Below are 26,499 nucleotides of genomic sequence, written 5' to 3' on the forward strand. Positions count from 1 at the left end.
TTTATATATTACATAGATTGAAAAAATGGTCAGGACATGTAGATGGCTTCAGGTAGCAGGTGTAATATTATGATTTTTAAAAATTAAGTATGTTATTTAACATATTAGAAAAAATTAGCATTCCCCAAAATATAGTTAGTGTTTCAGGGCTAGTGAGACTATTAAACACTCGTTAGGAACTATTGAACAATTTTTAAGGGTCTATGCAGCAGAATTAATAGCTTAAAGGTGGAACCTCTTATTTGCTTAATGATTACTATTTGATGGAAATATACATGGATTTCAACAACATGCTTGATGTGAAGATGATAGCAATTTCAGAATTTCTGCTTTTATCTGCACGTGCACTTTCCAAACTTTGCTTTCAGTTTCAGAGCAGTGACTATATGAAAACTAATAGTCGTATCCTCATTATTGCTATCTAGGGGATTGGTTTGCTCAGTTGGCTGGAAGGCTGGCTTGCAATGCAGAATAACAGCGTGGGTTGAATTCCTGCATTGGCTGAGGTTACCATGAAAACTCTACTTCTCAACCTCTCCCCTCACCTGACATGTGGTAACCCTCAGCTTAAAACACTGTCAATTGTTTCTCTCTCTAACGAGAGACTTATGCTCCAATAGGACTATGGCAACTTTACCTTTATTACCACCAAATCTAGGATAATAATCAAGGGAAGTGTTTACTATCATCAAATAAACTGATAAGAAGAGATAGGAAAAGCAGACCAGGGAATGTAGATGTTGCTGTGTGTTCAGAATTTCTTTCTTACCTAATGAGGGGAATTATTAAAAATGTAGTGATCAGTGGCCAATAGGCAAGGCCCAAGGCACTGGGGTGCCTAACCTCGGTTGTTGGTAAAATTCTAGAATCCATCATTAAGGATGAGGTTTCTAAATTCTTGTAAGAGCAGGGTCGAATTAGAACAAGTCAACATGGATTTAGTAAGGGGAGGTCGTGCCTGACAAACCTGTTGGAGTTCTTTGAAGAGGTGACAAGTAGGTTAGACCGGGGAAACCCAGTGGATGTGGTCTACCTAGATTTCCAAAAGGCCTTTGATAAGGTGCCACACGGGAGGCTGCTGAGCAAGGTGAGGGCCCATGATGTTCGAGGTGATCTACTGGTATGGATTGAGGATTGGCTATCTGACAGAAGGCAGAGAGTTGGGATAAAAGTTCTTTTTCGGAATAGCAGCTGGTGACAAGCGGTGTCCCGCAGGGTTCAGTGTTGGGGCCGCAGCTGTTCACATTATATATTAATGATCTGGATGAAGGGACTGGGGGCATTCTAGCAAAGTTTGCCGATGATACAAAGTTAGGTGGACAGGCAGGTAATACTGAGGAAGTGGGAGGCTGCAGAAGGATCTAGACAGTTTGGAGGATTGGACAGGAAATGGCTGAATGGAATTCAATGTGAGCAAATGCGAGGTCTTGCAATTTGGAAAAAAGAATACAAACATGGATTTCTAAACGGTGAGAAAATTCGTAAAGCCAAAGTACAAAGGGATCTGGGAGTGCTAGTTGAGGATTCTCTAAAGGTAAACATGCAGGTTGAGTCCGTGATTAAGAAAGCGAATGCAATGTTGTCAATTATCTCAAGAGGATTGGAATATAAAAGCACTGATGTGTTACTGAGTCTTTATAAGGCTCTGGTTAAGCCCCATTTGGAGTACTGTGTCCAGTTTTGGTCCCCACACCTCAGGAAGGACATACTGGCACTGGAGCGTGTCCAGCGGAGATTCACATGGATGATCCCTGGAATGGTAGGTCTAACATATGAGGAACAGCTGAGGATCCTGGGATTGTATTCATTGGAGTTTAGAAGATTAAGGGGAGATCTAATAGAAACTTACAAGATAATACATGGTTTGGAGAGGGTGGACGCTAGGAAATTGTTTCCGTTAGGTGAGGAGACTAGGACCTGTGGACACAGCCTTAGAATTAGAGGGGGTAAATTCAGAACAGAAATGCGGAGACATTTCTTCAGCCAGAGAGTGGTGGGCTTGTGGAATTCATTGCCATAGAGCGCAGTGGAGGCTGGGACGCTAAATGTCTTCAAGGCAGAAATTGATAAATTCTTGATGTCACAAGGAATTAAGGGCTACGGGGAGAATGCGGGTAAGTGGAGTTGAAATGCCCATCAGCCATGATTGAATGGCGGAGTGGACCCAATGGGCCGAATGGCCTTACTTCCGCTCCTATGTCTTATAGTCTTATGTGCTCAGGTCGAATGGACCCTGCTGTGTTCAGATCAGAAGGCGATGGCCCAGTGGTGTTAAAACTACTAACTCAGAAGCTCAGCTAATGTTCTAGGGACTGGATTTCCATGATATATGGTGAATCTGAATGAAAAATAGCTGGAATTAAGAATCTACTGATGACTAAGAAACCATTGTTAATTGTTGGAAAAACCCAACTAGTTCGCTAAAGTCCTCCAGGGAAAGAAATTTGCCATTCTCATCTGGTCTGGCCCACAAATGTAGTTGACTCTCAATTGCCCTCGACTCAGCCATTCAGTTGTACTAATCACTATAAAACCTCTTCAAGGGTAACAAGGGCAATAATGCCAGACAGCCAGCGACACCCACATCCCACAAATGAATAAAGAAAAGAAGCAGCACCAACCCCCTAGCTTCTGTCCCTAGCCCTGGGCAGGACATTAGAGTTTTGGTCTGATCCATAAGCTGTGGGACTGTTTAGCAAGCTACTTCCAATAACTTCATCAGTTTGGCACCCTGTTTTTAGTGCACCGACCAGAATCACGTCATTCTCAGTCTATGCACAACTCAATTAAATCAAAATTAGAGAATAGGGAAAATACTACAATGATTAAGGGCCAAATACTGGGTTTAAGTCCTGTGCAAAGGAAATGTGAAGATTTTAATTAAATGTCTTTGGGGCATAATTGTTCTGTTTAAAGAAATTCTAAAGTTATAATTTGAACTACTTACCTGTGAAGAATTATATTGATAGATTATCTAAGCTCTCAGAAAAGTTTGAGCAAAGGGGTTTCAAGGATATTTGCAAGACTTGATCGGATATTTCTGAGCAACAGCATTAGGGAACAGAATTAAAGTTTTACTTTCCTAGTTCAGACAATTAAGCTGCATGTTTCATAATGTGCATACCATTAATCACAAAGGAATGTGATTAACTCAAAGTGACAGCATGAAAGTCCCATTTTGCTCTTAGCTGTAAAAGCCAGTGTGGAATAAATGTGTTGAGTCAAAATTAACTTTGGACAATAGATGGGTCCATTACATAGATTGGCTGTAACTTATTTCCTTGTTATAAGTGTAAAAGACAGCTCCCAATAGTAGGACCACAGCTCTTTGGTGACCCTGTTCTGTAGTGGAGACAGTGGATGTAGTTCTGAAGAAGTTGTACTGAATTTGAAACTATTTCCACAGATGCTGTCAATTCTGCAGTTTCTCCAGCACTCTCCTGTGATTTACCATGTGTCAGGGCTAAGACCAATCCATTTACCTATGGGTCATAAAATCAGGTGGGTGTAAAATGAACTGTGATGGGCAGTCTCCAATTATTGTAATTGCTCAAGAGGAGATTCCACCATCTCATGATTAAATCCAGTCTTTGATTGTCCACTGATCACTGTGAGGGGATATTGCCCTGGAATTTAACATAAAGATCCCAGATATAGTCTTCTGTCTGTGCTGAGTTATCTGATCTCAGCCTGGTAATTGTTTGCTCATAGCAGAGAGTTTATTTGTTGCTGGGAAAAGGGAATAAATAAACAGCAATGTTTCTGCTCCTAGTGAAATCCTCTGACCCAAATTGAATAAGTCTGCATGTGGCATGAGGATTGGGCTCAGCTGTGATGGTCTCATTAGTCAAATAACACACTGACTGTTATCAACTCCTTATCTTTTGCATGCAAAAGAAAATAACTACAAGTGTCACTTACTAACTAGATATCACAATGTTCCTGGCCAACCCATGTTAACTTCATCAATCTTTCACTGAATGCAGCCAGAGGCCCTCATGAATATGTAACTGCTGCTGCCCAATGACCCTGTTGTGATTTTAAATGCTGAGCCACTAAAACGGTGACTCCTCTTTCAAGATCTGTTAGGAAATTGAATTGTGCTTAGGAGAAGCACAGGTAAGTATAATCTTGTAATGCTTTGTAGGTTCCAAGTGGGAACGGAGGGAAAGAATAGATCATTCAATCCCTCAAGACTGTCCCTTCATTCAGGCCCTCTCCAGACCATTCCAAACCTTTGACAAACTACTACAGATTTTCTTCCCCTTCTCAGTTGTAATCACTTCAAATATTTTCCTTAACAACCGTCATGATGTCAGGGATCATTCTCTCCAATCTCAACTGGTGACCTTATGAGTATGGAATCATACCCCATCCCCACCAGCCACCTCCTCGTTCCTGCTGAATTCTGGTTTGCCTATGCAATTTGCCACTGCTTCAGGGAATAAAGAGTCCGAGAGAATTGCAGGTACATTTTGAGTCTCGTGCAGTAAAATTTCCAATCAGTCAAATTCAGGGATTGGAACTGTCCATTATGAAATCACTCCAGGTGTTGTGACAATGTGTTTCTTCATGTCTCAAGTTTCAATATAAAAAGATGTTAAAACACCATGTAAAACTGTTTCTGAGAATAGTGATCAAGCGATGACTTGCAGGAGTCTTAATACACAGTAATAAAATCAGCCCAGTACCTCATTCATAAACAGTGTTATTGCAATGTTCACTGAGGTAAAGTCAAACCCAAAAGGCAGTCCAGAGTCTAAATTCCATTTGTCCAATCATAAATTTACAGAGTCTACATTTCAGAGCAATGAGTGGAGCTGATTTTTACATTTATATGATTCATATGTTTCTGATTCTAAGATTTTGTGTACTCCCCATTCCAGATTCCTACACCAATTGAAAATGTGTCTCTTTATCAATCCTAAAAATTCCTTCCAATATGCCAAAATAAATTATGTCTACCCTGATAATAATAGGCTGGGGCTGTTTTTGCTGGAGTGTCAGAGGTTGAGGGGTGACCTTATAGATGTTTATAAAATCATGAGGGGCATGGATAGGGCAAATAGCATAGGTCTTTTCCCTCAGGTAGGGGAGTCCAAAATGAGAGGGCACAGGTTTAAGGTAAGAAAGGAAAGATTTAAAAGGAACCAAAGGAGCAACTTTTTCACACAGAGGGTGGTGCGTGTATGGAATGAGCTGCCAGAGGTGGTGGTGGAGACTGGTATAATTACAACATTTAAAAGGCATCCAGACGGGTATATGAATAGGAAGGGCTTAGAGGGATATGGGCTAAATGCTGGCAAATGGAACTGGATTATTTTAGGATATCTGTGGGCATGGACTAGTTGGATCAAATATCGGTTTCCCTGCTGTACAACTCTGACTCTATAATTAATAATTATCCTGGTACATTCGTGGTTTAAGTATTCTCTCTCCACAATCAAATGGGCTCCTGCAAACATTCTGAAGATACAGTACACTCCTTCCAAAGACCAATATATACTAAAGGTGTGTTCTGCAGAACTGTACACAGTACACTAGGGCGTGTTAAAACAGAGTTTTGTTACAGCTGTCATAAATCGTATTCATGATTTGGAGATGCTGGTGTTGGACTGGGGTGGACAAAGTTAAAAATCACACAACACCAGGTTATAGTTCAACATGTCTATTTGGATGCACTAGCTTTTGGGGGCGCTCTCCTTTATCAGGTGGTTGTGGAGTATAAGATCATAAGACACAGAATTTATAGCAAAAGTTTACAGTGTGATGTAACTGAAATTATATATTGAAAATGATCTGGATTGTTTGTTAAGTCTCTCATCTTTTAGAGTGACCATGTTGGTTTCAGTTCTTTCATGTGTAAATCACAGAACAGTTTTAAAGTTGCATTCTCAAGTGAACTTTAACAATTGGTATCATGTCGGCACAGATAATGCATTGAAGGTGTTAGGTGCCCTGTGTGAGGCTGTGCCACAATGGTCACTCTGGGCTGACTTGAGAAAATAACTTTAAAAATGTTTTACGATTTACCTATGAAAGAACTGAAACCAACATGTTCATTCTAAAAGATGAGAGAGTTAACAAACAATCCAGGTCTTTTTCAATATATAACTTCAGTTACATCACACCGTAAACTTTTGTAATAAATTCTCTGTCTTACAATCTTATCCTCCACAACCACCCGATGAAGGAGCAGTGCTCCGATAGCTAGTGCTTCCAAATAAACCTATTGGACTACAACCTGGTGTTGTGTGATTTTTAACTTTGCAAATCTTATTCCACTTTATAAAGACAAACGTTGCAGTGGGAAACGATGACAGCAATGTACACAAAAACAAAGGGGATATTTGGAGAAAATTGGGGAAAGGTGAAGATGGGGAGAAATGAAAACAGTTCAAAGTGTTCACTGTCCGCGCAGCCAGTCACACCAAGACCAGAAACCAATCTTTCCTGAGGTGAGTTACCTTATCTAAGAGTTGCTCAGTTGAGTTCAAGTTTGAAGAGTGAGGAGCCCTGCTCCCTACACACTAGGGGCTGGACTGTGCTTTACAGGTTGACGAATGGTAATTTTAATACGGGAACAGCTGGTCAAGAGTCAAACGAGCGCCACAAAACACGGAAGAGGCATCCGAGAGGATTCGAAATTTCAGATCGAGTTATACCCAACTGTTTGAAACTGGCAGAAGGTAAACTTTTTTTGTTGCCGAGATTAAGCTCAGGCATATTCCCCTCGCCTTATAAACATTGGCTTCCTTTCCAAGTCTGTTCATGTCCACGCGCGAGAGTCTCTGGGTCTCTCAGGACGATTGGCATTGACGCTCTGAACTGTGGGCTAGTGCCACCTGAATGGAGCTGAGCAGTGCTCCTGTGTGTGCTCACAATCTCTCCGCACCTCTAATCGAAAAGTTTTTCAAAAGTCTGAGACATTTTGACGAGCAAACTGTTTTTTCTTCTCGTGAAAATAGACGTGTTCCTTTCTCTGGGAAGAAACTTCCTAACGATAGAAATTCCATGAGAAATCAATACACCTCCCCCGCCCTCATTGTGACAGTTCCATTTAAGGTCGTCCCAACTCCACAATTTTGTTTAGAGAGAGACACTATGGATTCGGGAAATATAAACTGTTTTTCGGTATTATTACTTGTTCACGGGTTGTGGGCTTTGCTGGCTCATTACAGATTGTCTAGGAGAAGGTGGTGACTATAAAATTCTCTCAGAAAGTTCAAACATATTGCATCTAGGGATGCACTGTCCTAACCTATTAGGTTAGCGACTTTACCAATGACAGTCAACGGCCTTTCTTCCACCATAAAGTCAGAAGAGGGGTCATTTACTGATAATTGGACAATACACTGCAGCATTCCTTTGACCCTGAAGCAGTCCATGCCCTTGAACAAACGTGAGGAAGGGAGTTGCACGATTTTGACACTTTTATTAATGAAAAAAGGTGTCATGTGTCCAAGTCAGGATGGTTTGTGGTTTGAAGGGGAACTTGCAAGTGATGGTGTTTTTATGTATCTATCCTTCCAGTAGTGATTGTGGAGTTTGATAAGCGTTGCTGGTACTAATTGCAGCCCTGGTGCATTGGTGGTGAAGGGAATGAATGCTAAAGAGGATGAATGGGATGCCAATCAAGTGGGCTGTTTTGGCCTAGACGGCATCAAGCTTCTCGAGTGTTGTGGGAACTCACCCATCCAGGCAAGTGAGGAGTACTCTGTCACACTCCTGACTAGCACTTTGTGATTTGGGAACAGACTTTGGGGAGGCGGGGGTTGAGTTACTCACTGTACCATTCCTAGTCTTTAACCAGCTGTTGCAGCTACAGTATGGGAATGGCTGATTTTGTGCAGTTTCCAGTCAATGGTAACCTCCAGGTTGTTAATAGTGGGGGACTCAGATTGGTGATGCCACTGAGTGTCAAAGGACGATTGTTAAGACTTCTCTTGTTGCAGATAGTCATTGTTTGGCATTCGTGTGGCATAAATGTTACATACCACATCAGCACAAGCTTGTTAGTTGTTCAGACCTTGCTGCATATTGGCATGAACTGCTTCAGTATCTGAGGAATTATGCAGAGCATTGTGCAATCATTAGTGAATGACCCCACTTCTGACTTTATGATGGAGGAAAAGCAATTAACTGTCGTTGGTGAAGCAACTGCAGATGGTTATTCTAATAAGTTAGGGACAGTGCATCCCTAGATGCAATATGTTTGAACTTTTGATAAACTTTTGCAGCACACAGGGAGCTGATTGATACAGTGGAGATGAACAATTTAGTATCACACCTCGCCCAAGCCCTGCAAATTAATCCCTTTTAAATACATGTCAATTGAAAATTTCAATGGAATATAGTTCCGTCTTTGTTTCAGATATAGTACTATACTAATAACTTCTTTATGAAGAAATTGCTCATCATTCCCTGTCATGAAAGAGAAACTTGCATTATATAGAGTTTTTCATAACCTCAGTACACCACTTTAGGGTTAATAAAGTATTTTGTTTAAGCTGTCATCAGGACAAATGCAAGAATAACACATTTCAAGTGAATGCAATAACTTTTATGGCAGAGAGAAAGGTGAAGATTGATTTGCAAGGTAACATGGAGGAAGCAAAGGGCAACTATGGATTGCTCAGCTCCTGGGTAATTCACTAAATGCAAAAGGCTTGAATATAATTGTTTTGTTTATGGAGAATGAATCCAGCATATGAGTTTCTAGTAAGCATAAATGAGCCATGTTATAGTTTGATTAATTTTCTTAAATTGGTGGTTAATGTAGCTATTAGCAAAATCAAGGTTCTTCAACAAGTGCTGATCAATTTTGGAATTAATCTTGGATGTGACAAAGTAGAAACAGAAAGGATGTTTTCTCATGTGGGGCAATCTAGAATGAATGGGGTCATTGTTTTAAATCGGCTACCCCTTATCCTAAAACTGAGATGAGAAGTAATCACTTCTATCAAAGGGCCATAGAGTCATAGAGATGTACAGCGTGGAAACAGACCCTTTCGTCCAACCCGTCCATGCCGACCAGAAATCCCAACCCAATCTAGTCCCACCTGCCAGCAGCCAGCCCATATCCCTCCAAACCCTTCCTATTCATACACCCTTCACTTCCTCAGAGTGTGGTGTATGTTGCGACTTGAGTAAATTTAAGGAGGTGGTTAACAGATTTTTCATTAGTAATGGGTTGTAGAGTTATGGAGGGCGGTCAGGAAAGTGGAGTTGAGGCCAAGATGAGATCATCCATGGTTGTATCAAATGGAAGAATAGGATCGAGGGGCTGAATTGCCTCCCCCTTTGTCTACCACATAATTGTGCTGTTGTTAGCTAAGAATCAGGCTAGCTTTTAGTAGAGAAGCTGAAATTATTCTTAAGAAAGACAGAGTTTTAAAGCATTTTATGACTAAATTTAGTAACTGAGATGTTAGGGAGATTGCTGATTTGTAAGATCTATTTTAGATGTATCTGTCATTTAATGTGTAACTTAAAGTTTATAATTGGCTGTGTCATAACGATAGTCTGGGCGTGTCATCAAAGATAGTCCTTGAACTGAGAATTTGCACCACACTCATGACCCCACTTGGTCCATGCTAACCATAGTGCCCACTCAGCTATTTCCCATTGCCTGCATTTGGTCCATATCTCTCTCAACCCTTTCCATCCATGTACATATCCAAATGTTTTTAAAATGTTGCTATTGTACCTGCCTCAACCACTTTCTCGAGCAGTCCCATTCCATATACACACCACTCTCCACATGGAAAATTGCCCCTTAGGTCCTTCTTAAGTCTTTCCCTTCTGACCTTAAACCTATTCCCTCTAGTTTTTAATTCCTCATCTGTGGAAAAAAGACTAAATACATCTATCCTTTCTATGCCTCTCATGATTTTTTACACCTTAATAAGGTCAGCCCTCATTCTCCTATGTTCCAAGGAATGAAGTCCAATCCTGGCCAACCTCTCCCCATATCTCAGGCCAACTAGTCCTGGAAACATCCTTGTAAATCTGCTTTGCACTCTTTTCAGTTTAACGAAGTCTTTGCTATAATAGGGTGACCAAAACTGTACACAATATTCCAAGTGTGGCCTCACCAATGACTTATGCATCTGTAACATAACGTCCCAACTCCTGTACTCAATGCCTTGACTGATGAAGGGCAGCATGCTAAATGCCTTCTTCACCACCCTGTCTACCTGTGATGCTGCTTTCAAAGAACCATGTACTTATACTCCTAGGTCCCACTTTTCCACAACACTCCTTAGGACCTTACCATTTACTGTATAAGTCTGCCTAATTCTGAAATTATTTAACTGGGATAAATTTGATCACTATAATGCAGATATAAGAATAAAAGTTAAGTAAAAGATGAAACTGAAATTTGTCTCTGTCATATCTGCAGGCTTGGCTTGCTGGAGGATTCAGCTTTGAAATTAAAAGGATTGAAATTATGAAGTCAGATTCATCAGCTGAGATGGCTTCTGTTGTTGAATAGGTGGAGGTTGCCATTACCGGTGCCCTGAGCAAAACAGATCTATGGAAAGAGTGGAGGCTCCTTTGTTTCATTTTTATGCCACTGCAGATTGTAGCTCTGGAGCCTAGTACAGTTCGGCTGCCCTGAAAGTTCTGAGATGGCTGTTGCACAGACACAGAAGATGAGACTGAGGAGAATAGTTATAATTATTTTATAAATGAGAATAGGAACAACCTACTAATGTAGAGATGTATATTTTGTTAATTACTATGGGCAGTTAACTTATATTGTCATATTATAACTACTGCTATATGTAAAAGACTGGAGCTAAAAGATTCCTATTTGGCCTTGTTTCAAGAAGTTTTCACAATTTGTCTTCAAAAAAGCTGAAGGATCTTTCTGCATGTTGGATACAACCAATTTAGATGACATGGCGATTCTATTGTTGTATCCTTGGTGTCTGCAATCATATTGTTTGATATTGGATTGCGTGTTCAAATCCCGTTCATAAGATGCTGAGACTATTTACTGGAGTAGACCTTTATACCGGAAATAATGTCTATGGCAAGCCTCAAACTTGTAACAGTAATGCTAGAATAAAATATTGTTGCAGTTAGTTTGATCATTTTGATCAAACTAACTCTAGGATTTTCCTACACTGTATGCTTCAGCAAATCAGTGGATAATTTGCTGAGATGTTTAGAAGGTGCCAATCCTGAGGGTTTAAGGTATTATTGTGGAGAGGGTAAAGTATAAATTGACATATTCTGTTTTAGCAGAAGATCCCCATCCCCAAGACATTACAAATAGTGCATGCAGTGTAGAACACAAGTTAATGAGATTGAAATTATGAGATAAAATTAGATAGCATCTGGGCAGTAGACAAAGGTGATAAATTTCGGACTGAAGAATCAAAAACTCTAATGTCAGCACTGACGTTATTTTTCATTTTCCACAGATATTATGTTTGAAATTAAGAAGATCTGCTGCATTGGCGCTGGGTATGTCGGTGGGCCAACATGCAGTATCATTGCCTACATGTGTCCCGAGATTCGTGTCTCAGTTGTAGACATGAATCACGAAAGAATAGAGGCCTGGAACTCAAACTCACTTCCAATCTATGAGGTTCAACATCAAAACATTTATCCAATTTATTGTAAACTTTGCTTCACAAAACTTTTAAGTTTTTGCTATTTCAGTTGATGTACAATCCTGGTTGTTCTTTGTTTTCCAGCCTGGTTTGAAGGAAGTGGTAGAGTCATGCAGAGGAAAGAACCTTTTTTTCCTGACTGACATCGATGCTGCAATTCAAGAAGCTGATCTTATATTTATTTCGGTAATTTCATCCTCCAATATTCTCCCCTCCTGTCCTGAATGTGATTTCTCAGATTACAACAGGATCTTGACCAGATGGACCAATGGGCCAATGAGCTGAGAAATGGCAGATGGAGTTTAATTTAGATAAATGCAAGGTGCTGCATTTTGGGAAAGCAAATCTTAGCAGGACTTATACACTTAATGGTAAGGTCCTGGGGAGTGTTGCTGAACAAACAGACCTTGGAGTGCAGGTTCATAGCTCCTTGAAAGTGGAGTTGCGGATAGATAGGATAGTGAAGAAAGCATTTGGTAGGCTTTCCTTTATTGGTCAGAGTATTGACTACAGGAATTGGGAGGTCATTTTGCAGCTGTACAGGACATCAGTTAGGCCACTGTTGGAATATTGCATGCAATTCTGGTCTCCTTCCTATCAGAAGGATGTTGTGAAATTTGAAAGGGTTCAGAAAAGAATCACAAAGATGTTGCCATGGTTGGAGGATTTGAGCTATAGGGAGAGATTGAATAGGCTGGGGTTGTTTTCCCTGGAGCGTCGGAGGCTGAGGGGTGACCTTATAGAGGTTTATAAAATCATGAGGGGCATGGATAAGGTAAATAGACAAAATCTATTCCCTGGGGTGGGGGAGTCCAGAACTAGAGGGCATAGGTTTAGGGTGAGAGGGGAAAGATATAAGAGAGACCCAAGGGGCAACTTTTTCACACAGAGGGTGATGCGTGTATGGAATGAGTGCCAGAGGAAGTGGTGGAGGCTAGTATGATTGCAACGTTTAAAAGCCATCTAGATGGGTATATGAATAGGAAGGATTTAGAGGGAAATGGGCCAGGTGCTGGCAGGTGGGACTAGATTGGGTTAGGATATCTAGTCGGCATGGATGAGTTGGACTGAAGGGTCTATACATCTGTACATCTCTATGCCTCTATGACTCTATTCTTTCAGCTACACCCAACTGGCTAGCCTTCATGTGTAAACTAATCCAGTGAGTGCTGGCAGGCTTTAAAATCATGGACAGCATTACATTCAGCCATATCTTATTCACCACGCCATGCATTTTCGCAGGTTCATTACCTTTCAATGAAGGATGCAAACCTCAATTCATTGAGGGCTATGTGCAGGGAAAGGGTAGCGGATCAGCAGGATGCAGAATTTTGTTTCAGCCTTGGAGGAAGTTTAGTCTTGAAATCTGTTTGGCATAAAGTTATGTTTGAAATGTTAAATCATTGAGCTTTTACAAATATTCCAGGTGACAATCAGCCAGTAACCAGAGCAGCTTCATTAGAAAGGAAGGAAGGTGAGACACTGAGATGCAATGCAAATGGATGAAGAGAAAAGGCACAAAGTCCTTTGAAAGATGTTTCTGCTAAACAAGTATTCAAATACTGAATACCTGGGTTGTTTAGCTCAGTTGGCTGCATGGTTAGTTTGCAATTTGAATTAATGATTTCTATTGTCATGGCATTTCATAATGCAAAATGCAATACAATTCAGTATAAAGCTTTCATTTGTCATCATGATACTGCACAATTTTGATAGTTTTAAGAATAAGAGTTAAATGAAAACGTGTAACTTAAAGAGAATTTGGAATAGTGCTAACAGCATAGGTTCAATTCCCACATTGGCTAAGATTACCAGGAAGGGTTCTCCTTCTCAACCTCTTCCCCTTGCCTGAGGTGTGGTGATCCTCAGATTAAACCACTTCCAGTTGTCTCTAATGAGAGAACAACCCTATAGTCTGGAAGGACTGTGGTGACTTTACCTTTACTTCTGACAATAACTGTGGCTCAGAGGAAGCAATCATTACTGGCTGGAGAAATGATTATGAAAAGAGAAGTTTTGGTGAACTTTGAAAATAATGCTAATGGGACCAGTGTCATTAAAGTGAATAAAATAGAGATCCTACAAAGAACCATTCAGGAATTCAATTAAGGAGCAGGATATTAAATGTGGCAAACCCCAGGAATAGAGTCAAGATTAGTGTGGTGCTGGAAAAGCACAGCAGGTCAGGCAGCATTCGAGGAGCAGGAAAATCAACGTTTTGGGCAGGAACCCTTCATCAGGAACCCTCGGATTTTCTGCTCCTCAGATGTTGCCTGACTGCTGTGCTTTTCCAGACTCTAATCTCCAGCATCTCCAGTCCTCACTTTCACCTAGTTGATTTAAACTTCAGGAATTGTTTCAATGTTATGTAATACTTAACATGGGAATAACACAATATAGCACAACTTTAAGTTTGTGCAGGGGTAATGGGTTCAAATTCCTGGGATAATGATTCAAAATCTGGAACAGGAGTGTTTTAGTGGGTTGGATGAACTTTACCTAAACAAAGCTGAACCACTGTCCTCACTGGTAGAGTAACCAGTGCTGTGGCAGAAGGCAAAATGTCGTGGCAGAAGGGAAGAAGTAGTAAATGAAGCAAGGGTGAAGGAATAAACAAGTGACAAACAGCAAATTTACACAAATCAGATCTGAAGAAGGAATTTTAAAGAGTGAGGTGGACAAACAAGCAGCTTTGAGATGTAAACATGTAATTGAATGGAATTTTATAAATTAAACTGGTGAACAACAGCCCAAATTACTATGGGTGGATACAGTAATCACAGTGAAATATGTAGCTTTAGTTAATATTGGATTGGCACCAGAACATTTCAGATTGTGAAACATTTAGAAGAGGTAAACATGAAAAATGGAAGAGGTGTGGTTCCATTAATCAAACATTTCATGGCAATTACAGTGCTAGAATCCAGGGAACATATAGATGTAAAAATTAAATCTACTTGATTAGAATTCAGGAGCAAGAGAGGAAAATATTTTTTCTTTAAGAAGTATGCTACAGATGAAAGAACTTGGTTAGAGACAAAAAACTGCAGATGCTGGAATCCAAGGTAGACAAGCAGGAGGCTGGAAGAACACAGCAAGCCAGGCAGCATCAGGAGGTGGAGATGTCAACGTTTTGGGTGTAACCCTTCTTCAGGACGGGGGAGGGGTAGGTGTACGGGGAGCTGCAGATAAAAGGGGTTGGGAGAGGCAGCGTAGTGAGGTGGATAGGTGAAGACAAGTAGAGGGTAAGAACTGGTTGGTTGATGGGAGGAATGAATCCAGTTGGTGGCTAGAAGGAAGGGTCGATGAGAGGAATGGAAGGGATTGGGAGGAGCTGGGAAGGGAGTTGGGTGATGGGAATGGAGGTTATTTGAAATTGGAGAACTCAATGTTGAGTCCTCTGGGTTGTAGGCTGTCCAGGCAGGAGATGAAGTGTGGTTCCTCCAATTTGTGGTCTGATTCATTGTGGCAATGAAGAAGGCCAAGGATAGCCATGTCGGAAAGGGAGTGGGAAGGGGAATTAAAATGGGCGATGACTGGGAGGTCAGGGAGGCCTCTAAGGACCTGGCTGAGATGCTCGGCAGAACATAGGAAACATTCATTGTGACAACAAATCATTCATTGCCCCCTCTACTACCACAATGAATCAGAACGCAGATTGGAGGAACAACACCTCATCTTCCACCTGGGCAGCCTACAGCCCAGAGGACTCAACACTGTGTTCTCCAATTTCAAATAATCTCTATGCCCATCACCTGACTCCCTTCCCACTCCTCCCCCTCCCTTCCATTCCTCTCATTGACCCTTCCTTCTAGCCACCAACTGGATTCATTCCTCCCATTGACCAACCAAGTGGTACCCTCTACCTGTCTTCACCTATCCCTACCTCACCACCCTGCCCCCACCCACCTCCTTTATCTGCAGCACCCCCACATCCACCCCCAGTCCTGGATAAGGGTTACACCCGAAATAGTGACTTCTCCGACTCCTGACGCTGCCTAGCTTATTGTGTTCTTCCAGCCTCCTACTTGTCTACAGATGAAAGAACAGCATGAAGTAAACAGCAAGATATGTAGCCAATTCTAAGAGTATGAAGAAATGTGGCTGGTTTGAATGAATAGGGGCATGGTTCTCGTTGTGTCGATAAGATTATCCATTTTCTATGTTTGAAATCTTGCACTTTTGTACAGGAAGACAGGATAAATTGGAAGCGGGTAGTCTATGGTGTAAATAACATTGTGCCACTCTTTTGTACTTTCAAGTAGCTGGCTTTAGAGTTACAAAAATAAAAAATGCTGAAAACACAAGCACCAGTGAAACAAACTGATATTTTTTTAGATTCATTCATGGGTAATGAATCTTGCTGTTATATCGTTACCTTACTGACTATCCTTCATGTATAAACTCATCTAGTGAGTGCTGGAAGGCTGTATAATCATGGACAGCATCACATTCAGCCATATTGTATTCTAATGTTTATCATTTTGAGGGTAACTTTTCAACAAGACCAGAAAAAGGAGTAATATTTAAATATGATCAAATCAAAATGGAGGATAAAATAATAAAAGAAGGACACAATGCACTATTTAGCTTTCTGAAGAGGCTGACACCTGACATCCAACCAACACTGGGGGCTGGTTCTCTTCCTTTCAAACTAGTGAATCCTGCCCGGCTTCTGCTCCCTTTTCAGACTTGCCTTTTAGCTGATTTGAGGGTCCATTCTGCCTCCTGCAGCTCCTATTTCTTACAGTTTTATTCACATCTCCCCACCCTGTCTGTCTTAAACTTAATATCTCTGAGCGGGTTGATTAGAAAAAGGTGTTTTGTTTTATAAGGGATGTTTCTTCTCAACATGGAGTCATAGAATCATACAGTGAGTAAACAGACCCTTTGGTCCAACTCATCCATGCCGAACATAGCTCCACACTAAACTAGTCCCACCTGCCTGTTCCTGGCCCATATTCCTTCAAACATTTCCTATCTCTATGCTTACCTAAGTGTCTTTTAAATGTTGTAACCAGGCCTACATCCACAAGTTCCTCAATAAGTTCATTCTACATGCAAACCACCTTCTGTGTAAAAAAAAATCATGTTACTGTAATCTCTTACCCTGCCACCTCCTGTTTTCTTTTGAAGCACAGTATGGAACAATTCACTTCTATTTTCTTGTGCTCCGCGGGTGTCTGTGTACTTGTTTCCTTCTTATGCTCTGATCCTATTTAAATTATGATGATGTTTCAGTGTTCCATTTCTCTTAAAAGCTTCCAGTCAAAATGTCAATTTGTCTACTTGCTACAAAGATGTTTTCAGTTTCTTCTATTTTGTTTCAAGATGAGTAGTTTGTTTTGTTCCCAAAGGTTTTAGAATAGATTGATTGACCATCATATTGTTTCTGAGAGTAGTACATGTCATCTAGGAAAGTATTTTTAAAGCAACTTTTTTTATGGTGAAACCCTAGAAAGACCAATTTCTCAACATCTCCAGAGAATCACAGTTTCTCCTAAGCTATAAATTTGAACAATTATTGTTGCTATTCAATAGTTCAACACTTTTATTTTGATAATGAAGAAATTATTTCACAGACAGATTAGTTCATCTGTGTCCATATGCAGCAAGACCTAGATAACTTTTAAGGCTTGGGCTGAGAAGTAGCAAGTATCATTCATGCTACACAGATGCTAGGCAGGGATCATCTCCAGTGACTGAGAATCTAACCATTGTCCCTTGACATTGAATAGCATTATTCGTGCTAAGTACCCCATTATCAATATTCTTGGGGTTATCATTGACTAAAAACTGAACTGGACCTGCTACATAAAAGTTGTGGCGACAGGAGCAGGTTGGGGGCTAGAAATCCTGCAGCAAGTGACCAGCCTCCTCACTCCCAAAAGTCAGTCCACCAACTATAAGGCACAAATTAGAAATGGTAAAGATACTCTCCACATGCTTGACTGGATTCAGCTCCAACGACACTCAAGAAGCTCGACACCCACTTGACTGGGACCCCATCCACCATCCTCAACATTCACTTTCTACACTACCAACGCACAGTAGCGGCGAAGTGTACATTTACAAGTTTCACTGCAATAACTCACCACAGTTCCATCCACAACCCCTTTCTAAACCTGCAATCTCTTACATCGAGAAAGACAAGGGTAGCAGATACATGGCAATGCCACAATATCATATCATCTCATCTTAGAGCCATATTACCATTCGTTCACTGTCACTGAGTTAAAGTCCCTCCCTAACGGCCCTGTCTATCTTCATCCATTTCAAGGGCTTCACCTGCTCAAGAAGGCAGCTCACCATCACCATTAAGGATTGGTTTGGCCAGCAAATTTGACATCCTATGAACAAATGAAAAGAAACATATTCAATACTGAATAATATCAATGACAAGAACAAATATGTTGATCAAACCAAATGATTCTAAATTAATGCATATTTGACTTTTATAGCTTGATATCAGCCATGACTCAAGATTGCACTCTTGTCTTTGAGTCACAAGAGTCCGGGTCCAAGTTCCACTCTGAGGCTTCAACATAAATGTCAAGGCTGACAGTTCCATGCAGCACTGAGCAACTGTTGCACTGCTGGAAATGCTGCCTTCAGGATGGCCTGTCAAATAAAGGACTGTTTGCTCTTCTCTAGTGGATGCAAAAGATCCCAGGCCAGCTCTTGAAGAGACCAGGGGGCTATCACTTGTGTTCTGATCAATAATTAATCATAAAGGAAATAGATGATCTGGTCATTTTCACATTGCTGGTATGGGAGCTTGCTGTGTGCAAATTGGCTGCTGCATCTCCTACATTACAAAAGTGACCACTTGAAAATATTGTAAAACTCTTTGAGACACCCATTGGTCTTGAAAAACTCTTATATTGTTTCTTTTATAACTTACAAGAAAGACCGTAACCACACATGCTCTGTTTTTAATTTGTACTAGGTGAATACACCCACCAAAACGTATGGAATGGGTAAAGGTCGAGCTGCAGACCTGAGATACATCGAATCCTGTGCTCGGAGAATAGTGGCAGTGTCAAATGGACGCAAAATAGTCACAGAGAAGAGCACTGTGCCTGTGCGAGCTGCTGAGAGCATTCGCAGGATTTTCCATTCAAACACAAAGCCAAACTTATCCCTGCAGGTGAATTCAAGCATTGCTCTAATGGATAATATAGCAACTCAATAGCTATCGTGCTGATTTGTATCAGATGGAACTTAGCAGTAGATTTAACACTGGTAACAGCATAAAATTAACTAATGAGTACATCAATAGTGGGAGGTAATTTCCTCACAACACTCAAATAGAAATATAGAATTTAAAAAAAATCTTATATTGCAGATGTACATTTTTACCAAATGAAGCAGAAATGAAAAAAACATAACAGTTGGTCTTCAGTCTTGCATTTACTTTTGACTGGCACATTTCAGAAATAACCTGATCACAGACTTATTTTCAATGTAGGTGCTGTCAAACCCAGAATTCCTGGCTGAAGGGACAGCTGTTAATGATCTGAAGAATCCAGATCGAGTGTTGATTGGTGGAGATGAAACACCAGAGGGTCAGGAGGCAATTCGGGCACTCTGTGCTGTGTATGAACGTTGGGTACCAAAAGACAGAATCATCACTACCAACACATGGTCATCAGAGCTTTCCAAACTGGTATACTCATTTCCAATTTAAATACAACCTGTTGTTAACTTGTATCTGATAATGCTCCAAGAAGCATGTTTGTCCCATGCAAAAGGAAGAAAATGTGCCACATAAGATGATGACCTCGTGATATTATTGCTGGACTATTAATCCAGAGACTTGGGTAGTGTCCTGGGGGACTCAGGTAATATCCAGCCACCTCCCCTTTACCATGGACGTGCAATCCCTTTACACGTCCATTCCCTACAGGATGGTCTTAGGGCTCTCCACTTCTTCTTGGAGCAAAGGCCTGACCTGTCCCCATCCACCAATATCCTCCTTCGCTTGGGCCAAGTTCATCCTGATCCTGAACAACTTCTCTTTTAACTCCTCTCATTTTCTTCAGGTCAGAGGGGGTGCCCATTAGTACCTGCATGGGCCCTAGTTATGCCTGACACTTCATGGAGTACAAGAACATTCCTTGTTCCAGTCCTATTCTGGTGCCACCAACAACTGTTTCTCTGAAATATCAATGATCGGTGCAGTTCCCTCTCTCATCCAAAATTGGAAAAGTTAGTCGATTTCGCTTCCAATTTCCACCCCGCCCTCACTTTCACTAGTCTATCTCTGACCCCTCCCTTTCCTTCCTTGATATCTCTGTTTCAGTTTCTGTGGATAGACTGGTCACTAATATTTATTATAAATTCATTGACTGGCACAGCTATCTGGACTCTACATCCTTACACCTTACTTCCTGTAAAGACTTCATTCCATTCTCCCAGTTCCTCCGTCTCCATCGCCTATGTTCGGATGAGGCCAACTTTAACAAGGGTGCCTCCAAAATGTCCACCTTCTTCCTCAACCAAGCATTCTCCAGCTTCGTTATCAACAGGGTCCTCATCTATCTTTACTGACAATGTTACACATGAGTGTTGGTTCTGGGTGTAAGTTTTATATGAGCAAACTTACATCCAGAACCTCAACTTGAGCTACAAATCTTCTCAAAACTCTATGAATGTTGGTGTATTGAACTTCTACTATAAATGTTTTTAACTTGTCTTTGTGCCCTTAAAATAGTGCTTTTATTTTCAAGACATCTATACTTTTTTCAAGATGAACGGTTGATGTATTTTTTCGTTTTGAAGAATTGAGTTGAGGTTTTGAGCTTCCAACAGACACAATGTTGGCTGCCATAATGGTCCGTAGACACTGTATGAATTTTTGTGATTAAGTTTTGCTCATGGACTCCACACTAATAAATAAATAACATTGACCGACTAAGCAAATCACTATCAAGGTGCATTTGAAGCATAACTCGGTTGAATGTTTGTATTCCTCAGCTAAAGAATGCTAGCCAATGTATCCTAGAGCATTGCTTTATCCAACCTGTATTGCATTACCAGCAAATAACCAAGTTGTTTCCAAGTTCTGCCTAGTATATAGCAGTCTGTCATTCTGTTCATCATTGACCCACGTTTGTTATTTCTGTGGGTCACATGGGTAGTAGTTTTCAGATTAGAATTAGAATCCCTGGCAGTTAGCATGGTTAGATCTCACGGAATACACAGAGAACTAGCCATTTGGATACGGAACTGGCTCAAAGGTAGAAGACAGAGGGTGGTGGTGGAGGGTTGTTTTTCAGACTGGAGGCCTGTGAGCAGTGGAGTGCCACAAGGATCGGTGCTGGGTCCTCTATTTTTTATCATTTATATAAATGATTTGGATGTGAGCATAAGAGGTATGGTTAGTAAGTTTGCAGATTACACAAAAATTGAAGGTGTGGTGGACAGTGAAGAAGGTTACCTCAGATTACAACAGGATCTTGATCAGATGAGCCAATGGGCTGAGAAGTGGCAGATGGAGTTTAATTCAGTTAACTGCGAGGTGCTGCATTTTGGGAAAGCAAATCTTGGCAGGACTTATACACTTAATGGTAAGGTCCTAGGGAGTGTTGCTGAACAAACAGACCTTGGAGTGCAGATTCATAGCTCCATGAAAGTGGAGTCGCAGGTAGATAGGATAGTGAAGAAGGCATTTGGTATGCTTTCCTTTATTGGCCAAAGTATTGAGTACGGGAGTTGGGAGGTCATGTTGCAGCTGTACAGGTCATTAGTTATGCCACTGTTGGAATATTGAGAGCAAATCCTGTCTCCTTCCTATCGGAAAGATGTTGTGAAACTTGAAAGGGTTCAGAAAAGATTTACAAGGATGTTGCCAGGTTTGGAGGAGTTGAGCTATAAAGAGAGGCTGAACAGGTTGGGGCTGTTTTCCCTGGAGCGTCGGAGGCTGAGGGGTGACCTTATAAGAGGTTTACAAAATTATGAGAGGCACGGATAGGATAAATAGGCAAAGTTTTTTCCCTGGGGTCGGGGAGTACAGAACTGGAGGGCATAGGTTTAGGGTGAGAGGGAAAAGACATAAAAGAGACCTAAGGGGCAACCTTTTCACACGGAAGGTGGTACGTGTACGGAATGAGCTGTCAGATGAAGTGGTGGAGGCTGGTACAGTTGCAACATTTTAAAGGCATTTGGATGGGTATATGAATAGGAAGGGTTTGGAGGGATATGGGCCGGGTGCTGGCAGGTGGGACTAGATTGGGTTGGGATATCTGGTCGGCACGGATGAGTTGGACTGAAGGGTCTGTTCCCATGCTGTACATCTCTATGACTCTATGACTCTCTGACTCTACCGGGTCCGACCCATCTCCTGCACTTCCACCCTCACCCCCTCTCTTCCCTCCCACAACAGCGATAGGGTTCAGCTTTTCCTTACCTATCATCCCACCAGCATCCACATCCAGAAGATCACCAGGCACCATTTCCACCACCTCCAGTGAGATACCACCACTAAATGCTTTGTCCCCTCCCTGCCCTTGTTCGCCTTCTGCAGGGACCGTTCCCTGGATCCACTCTTGCTTCACTCCTAATACACCCCAACAGCCCCACTTCACCTTCCCCTGCAACCACCAAAGATGTAACACCTGCCCATTTTCCTCCCTCCTCAGTATCCAAGGGTCCAAACATACCTTCCAGGTGAAGCAGCACTTTACCTGCATTTCACACAACCTACGAGGAGAAAGTGAGGACTGCAGATGCGGGAGATCAGAGCTGAAAATGTGTTGCTGGAAAAGCGCAGCAGGTCAGGCAGCATTCAAGGAGCAGGAGAATCGATGTTTCGGGCATATGCCCGAAACGTCAATTCTCCTGCTCCTTGAATGCTGCCTGACCTGCTGCACTTTTCCAGCAACACATTTTCAGCTTTCACACAACCTAGTCTACTGCATTCGCTGCTCACAATGTGGTCTCCTCCACATTGGGGGAATGAAGCACAGACTAGGTGACCGCTTCACAGAACATCTATATTCTGCCTCCAAAAAGACCCTGTACTTCCAGTTGCCTGCCACTTTAAAACACCACCCTCTCCCCTGGTCAACATCTCTGTCTCAGGCTTGTTGCAGTGTTCCAGTGAAGATCAACGCAAGCTGGGAGAACACCTCATTTTTCACTTGAGGACACTGCGGCCTTCTGGACTCAATATCAAGTTCAATAATTTTAGGATCTGAACTCTCCCATGTCCTAGCCCCCTACCCCACACACCAGGCCTTGTTATCACATACTCTGCCATTACAAACGACCTGTTAGATTAGATTCCCTACAGGGTGGAAACAGGCCCTTCAGCCCAACAAGTCCACACTGACCCTCCGAAGAGCAACCCACCCAGACCCATTCCCCTACATTTACCCCTGACTAATGCACCTAACACTACAGGCAATTTAGCATGGACTGTGGGAGGAAACCAGAGCACCCGGAGGAAATCCACGCAGACACGGGGAGAATGTGCAGACTCCACATAGACAGTTGCCCGAGGCGGGAATTGAACCCGGCTCCCTTGCGCTGTGAGGCAGCAGTGCTAATCACTGTGCCACTGTCCCGCCCCAAAGGCCCGTCACCCAATCTAGTCTGCATCAACCCTCTGAGAAACATCCCACCCAGACCCCCACCTCAATAACCATGGCCAGTCCACCTAACCTGCACATCTTTGGACTGTGTGACGAAAATGGAACACCTGGTTGGAAACCCTTGCAGATATGGGGAAAACATGCAGACTCCACACAGTCTGTCACCCATAGCTGGAATTGAACCTGGGTTCCTAGTGTTGTGAGGTAACAGTGCTAACCACGAAGCCACCATACTGCCCTATTAGCTATTAACAATCTCTATTAACAGCTATTCACTTTCCCAGCCAGATTGTTATCCATTCCTTTGTCTGCCCAACTTTCTCTCTTTTTTCTTCTCTCTCTTTGGCCTCTATCCCCACCTATCATTTATTCCCACCCCCTTCCCCCAACTATCTTCTGAATTTAAACTGACATTTTTCCTAGCAACCATCAGTTCTGATGAAGAGTGATTGGACTGAAACATGAACTCTGTTTTCTCTTCACAGACGCTGCCAGACCTGCTGAACGTTTCCAGCAACTGCTGTTTTTGTTGTTGTTGTTGTTAATTTTCTGGGGACCTGGGTTTGAATCCTGCCATTGCAGATGGTGGAATTTGAATTCAATAAAAATCTGGAATTAAGAGTTGAATGATGACCATGAAACCATTGTTGATTGTTGGGGAAAACCCATATGGTTCACTAATGCCCCCTTTAGGGAAGGGAACTGCCTTCCTTACCTGGTCTGGCCTTTATGTGACTCCAGACCCACAGCAATGCGTTTGACTCTTAAACTGCCTTCTGGGCAATAAATGCTGGCCCAGCTGGTGAAGCCCTCATTCCATGAATGAATAAAATAAACATAAATATGAATTGTTTGTCTAGCTCTTTTGAAGGTTATTGCTTTCCTTTAAAATTCCAAATTGATAAAAATTTCAGTTTTCAGCAACTTAATTTTGTTAGTTTTATTTAAGTACTTACTGACGTTCATAATATCAGATTGCTGAGCATCGCAGTGGAACCTGTGAGGACAACGTGAAACATAATGCTTCAAGTTTCACTTTAAAATGTAATTATATTCCTGTTTTTGGGATACACTTTGAGTTGCAATTGCTCATAAAATATTAGTCACAACTCAAAAGTAATTTACTGTTTCTGAAACATTTTGAGAAATTCAAAAAACATGAAGGGCACAAACTATATTGTTTTTTGTTTCCTTCTTTGTTTAATAAGGCCTCTTCTTCGTGAGGAGGAGTCTGAATATACCAAGTCTTTGTAACTCTTTCTGACAGAGTCTGAACTTTGTTATTCTGTACCTTTTGCAGAAATGAAGTCAGCTCGTTTGTCTTACCAATCAGAAATATATATGATTTGTTCACAGCTCTGTATATCCTTGGCATAACCTCTGGCAACTTGATAAAATGCACAAGGACAAATATCAGTCACATTTATTAATTTTTCTTTGATTACTAGGCTGCCAATGCATTTCTTGCTCAGCGAATCAGCAGTATTAACTCAGTCAGTGCTTTGTGTGAAGCAACTGGTGCTGATGTTGAGGAGGTAGCACGTGCTATTGGCATGGACCAGAGAATTGGAAGCAAATTTCTCAAAGCCAGTATTGGTCAGTAATTTATTTTGTAACAAAGAGACCCTTTTTTCTATATATTCTAGTTGAGAATTGTAAGTTACTTTAATTGATAGAACCTTTCTACTTTTACAGGATTTGGAGGAAGTTGTTTCCAGAAAGATGTTCTGAATCTTGTGTATTTGTGTGAAGCATTAAATTTGCCAGACGTGGCTCAATACTGGCAGCAGGTAAATTCTTGAGCTATGTCAGTGAAATTATAAAATGGACTTTGTGCTTGACAGCTATTTTTGGCATGCACAACAATTACATATGACAAATTATTCACTTACTAAGATATGTCATTCAGGATTTTGATTTTCGTTCATTTCAGGAGGGAATATAATTAAAATGTGTTTTTAAATTCATTAAAACTAATTCACAGTGGACAAAGTCACCACCTGTTTGTTGGAATAGACAGCCAAATTTCACTTAGGTGAATTTTCAGACAGTGACCGTACGTATGGGCTGAAGTCAGAAATAGCAAAGGTGCAGTCACCTTGTTGGGTGTTTACTATAGGCCCCCCAATAGCAGCAGAGATGTGGAGAAACAGATTGGGAAACAGATTTTGGAAAGGTGCAGAAGCCACAGGGTAGTAGTCATGGGTGATTTCAACTTCCCAAACATTGATTGGAAGTTCTTTAGATCAAGTAGATTGGACGGGGCGGTGTTTGTGCAGTGTGTACAGGAAGCTTTTCTAACTCAGTATGTAGATTGCCCAACTAGAGGGGAGGCCATATTGGATTTGGTACTTGGTAACGAACCGGGACAAGTGATGGGCTTGTTAGTGGGTGAACATTTTGGTGATGGTGACCATAATTCTGTGACTTTCACCTTGGTTATGGAGAGAGATAGGTGCGTGCAACACAGTAGGTTTTACAATTGGGGGAAGGGTAAATACGATGCTGTAAGACAGGATCTGAGGAGCATAAGGTCAGGGAAGAATGTCGTGGAAACGTGGAACTTTTTCAAGGAACAGATACGACGTGTCCTTGATATGTATGTACCTGTCAGGCAGGAAAGAGATGGTTGTGTGAGGGAACCTTGGTTGACGAGGGAGGTTGAATGTCTTGTAAAGAGGAAGAAGGAGGCTTACATAAGGTTGAGGAAACAAGGTTCAGACAGAGCATTGGAGGGATACAGGATTGCCAGAAGGGAGCTGAAGAAAGGGATTAGGAGAGCTAAGAGAGGGCATGAAAAATCTTTGGCGGATAGAAGGCATTTTATGCATATGTGAGAAACATAAGAATGACGAGAACGAGGGTAGGTCCAATCAAGGACAGTAGTGGGAGACTGTGAATTGAGTCGGAAGAGATAAGTGAGGTCTTGAATGAGTACTTTTCTTCAGTATTTACAAACGAGAGGGACCGTATTGTTGAAGAGGAGAGTGTGAAATGGACTGGTAAGCTAGAGGAGATACTTGTGGGAAGGAAGATGTGTTGGACATTTTGAATAACTTGAGGATAGACAAGTCCCCCGGGCCTGACGGGATATATCCTAGGATTATGTGGGAAGCAAGAGAGGAAATTGCAGAGCCGTTGGCAATGATCTTTTCGTCTTCACTGTCAACAGGGGTGGTACCAGGGGACTGGAGAGTGGCGAATGTTGTGCCCCTGTTCAAAAAAGGGAATAGGGATAACCCCGGGAATTACAGGCCAGTTAGTCTTACTCGGTG

General features: G+C 41.6%; 2 protein-coding genes across 2 annotated transcripts in view; one reads left to right on the top strand and one right to left on the bottom strand.

The window, feature by feature from the left end:
• Window positions 1-26,499, bottom strand: part of lias (lipoic acid synthetase) — a 114,471-nt gene that overhangs the window by 35,385 nt on the left and 52,587 nt on the right. The window lies entirely within an intron of this gene.
• The window catches only part of ugdh (UDP-glucose 6-dehydrogenase), a 29,820-nt gene continuing 9,933 nt past the window's right edge, over window positions 6,613-26,499 (top strand). Inside the window, exons 1-7 of the mRNA XM_043692786.1 lie at window positions 6,613-6,689; window positions 11,436-11,602; window positions 11,712-11,813; window positions 18,577-18,777; window positions 19,099-19,296; window positions 24,673-24,820; window positions 24,920-25,014. Coding sequence (XP_043548721.1) covers window positions 11,441-11,602; window positions 11,712-11,813; window positions 18,577-18,777; window positions 19,099-19,296; window positions 24,673-24,820; window positions 24,920-25,014 — 906 coding nt within the window. The 5' untranslated portion in view covers window positions 6,613-6,689; window positions 11,436-11,440. The remainder of the gene's footprint in view (window positions 6,690-11,435; window positions 11,603-11,711; window positions 11,814-18,576; window positions 18,778-19,098; window positions 19,297-24,672; window positions 24,821-24,919; window positions 25,015-26,499) is intronic.

Source organism: Chiloscyllium plagiosum, chromosome 1 (genome assembly GCF_004010195.1).
Source record: "Chiloscyllium plagiosum isolate BGI_BamShark_2017 chromosome 1, ASM401019v2, whole genome shotgun sequence".
NCBI lineage: Eukaryota > Metazoa > Chordata > Chondrichthyes > Orectolobiformes > Hemiscylliidae > Chiloscyllium > Chiloscyllium plagiosum.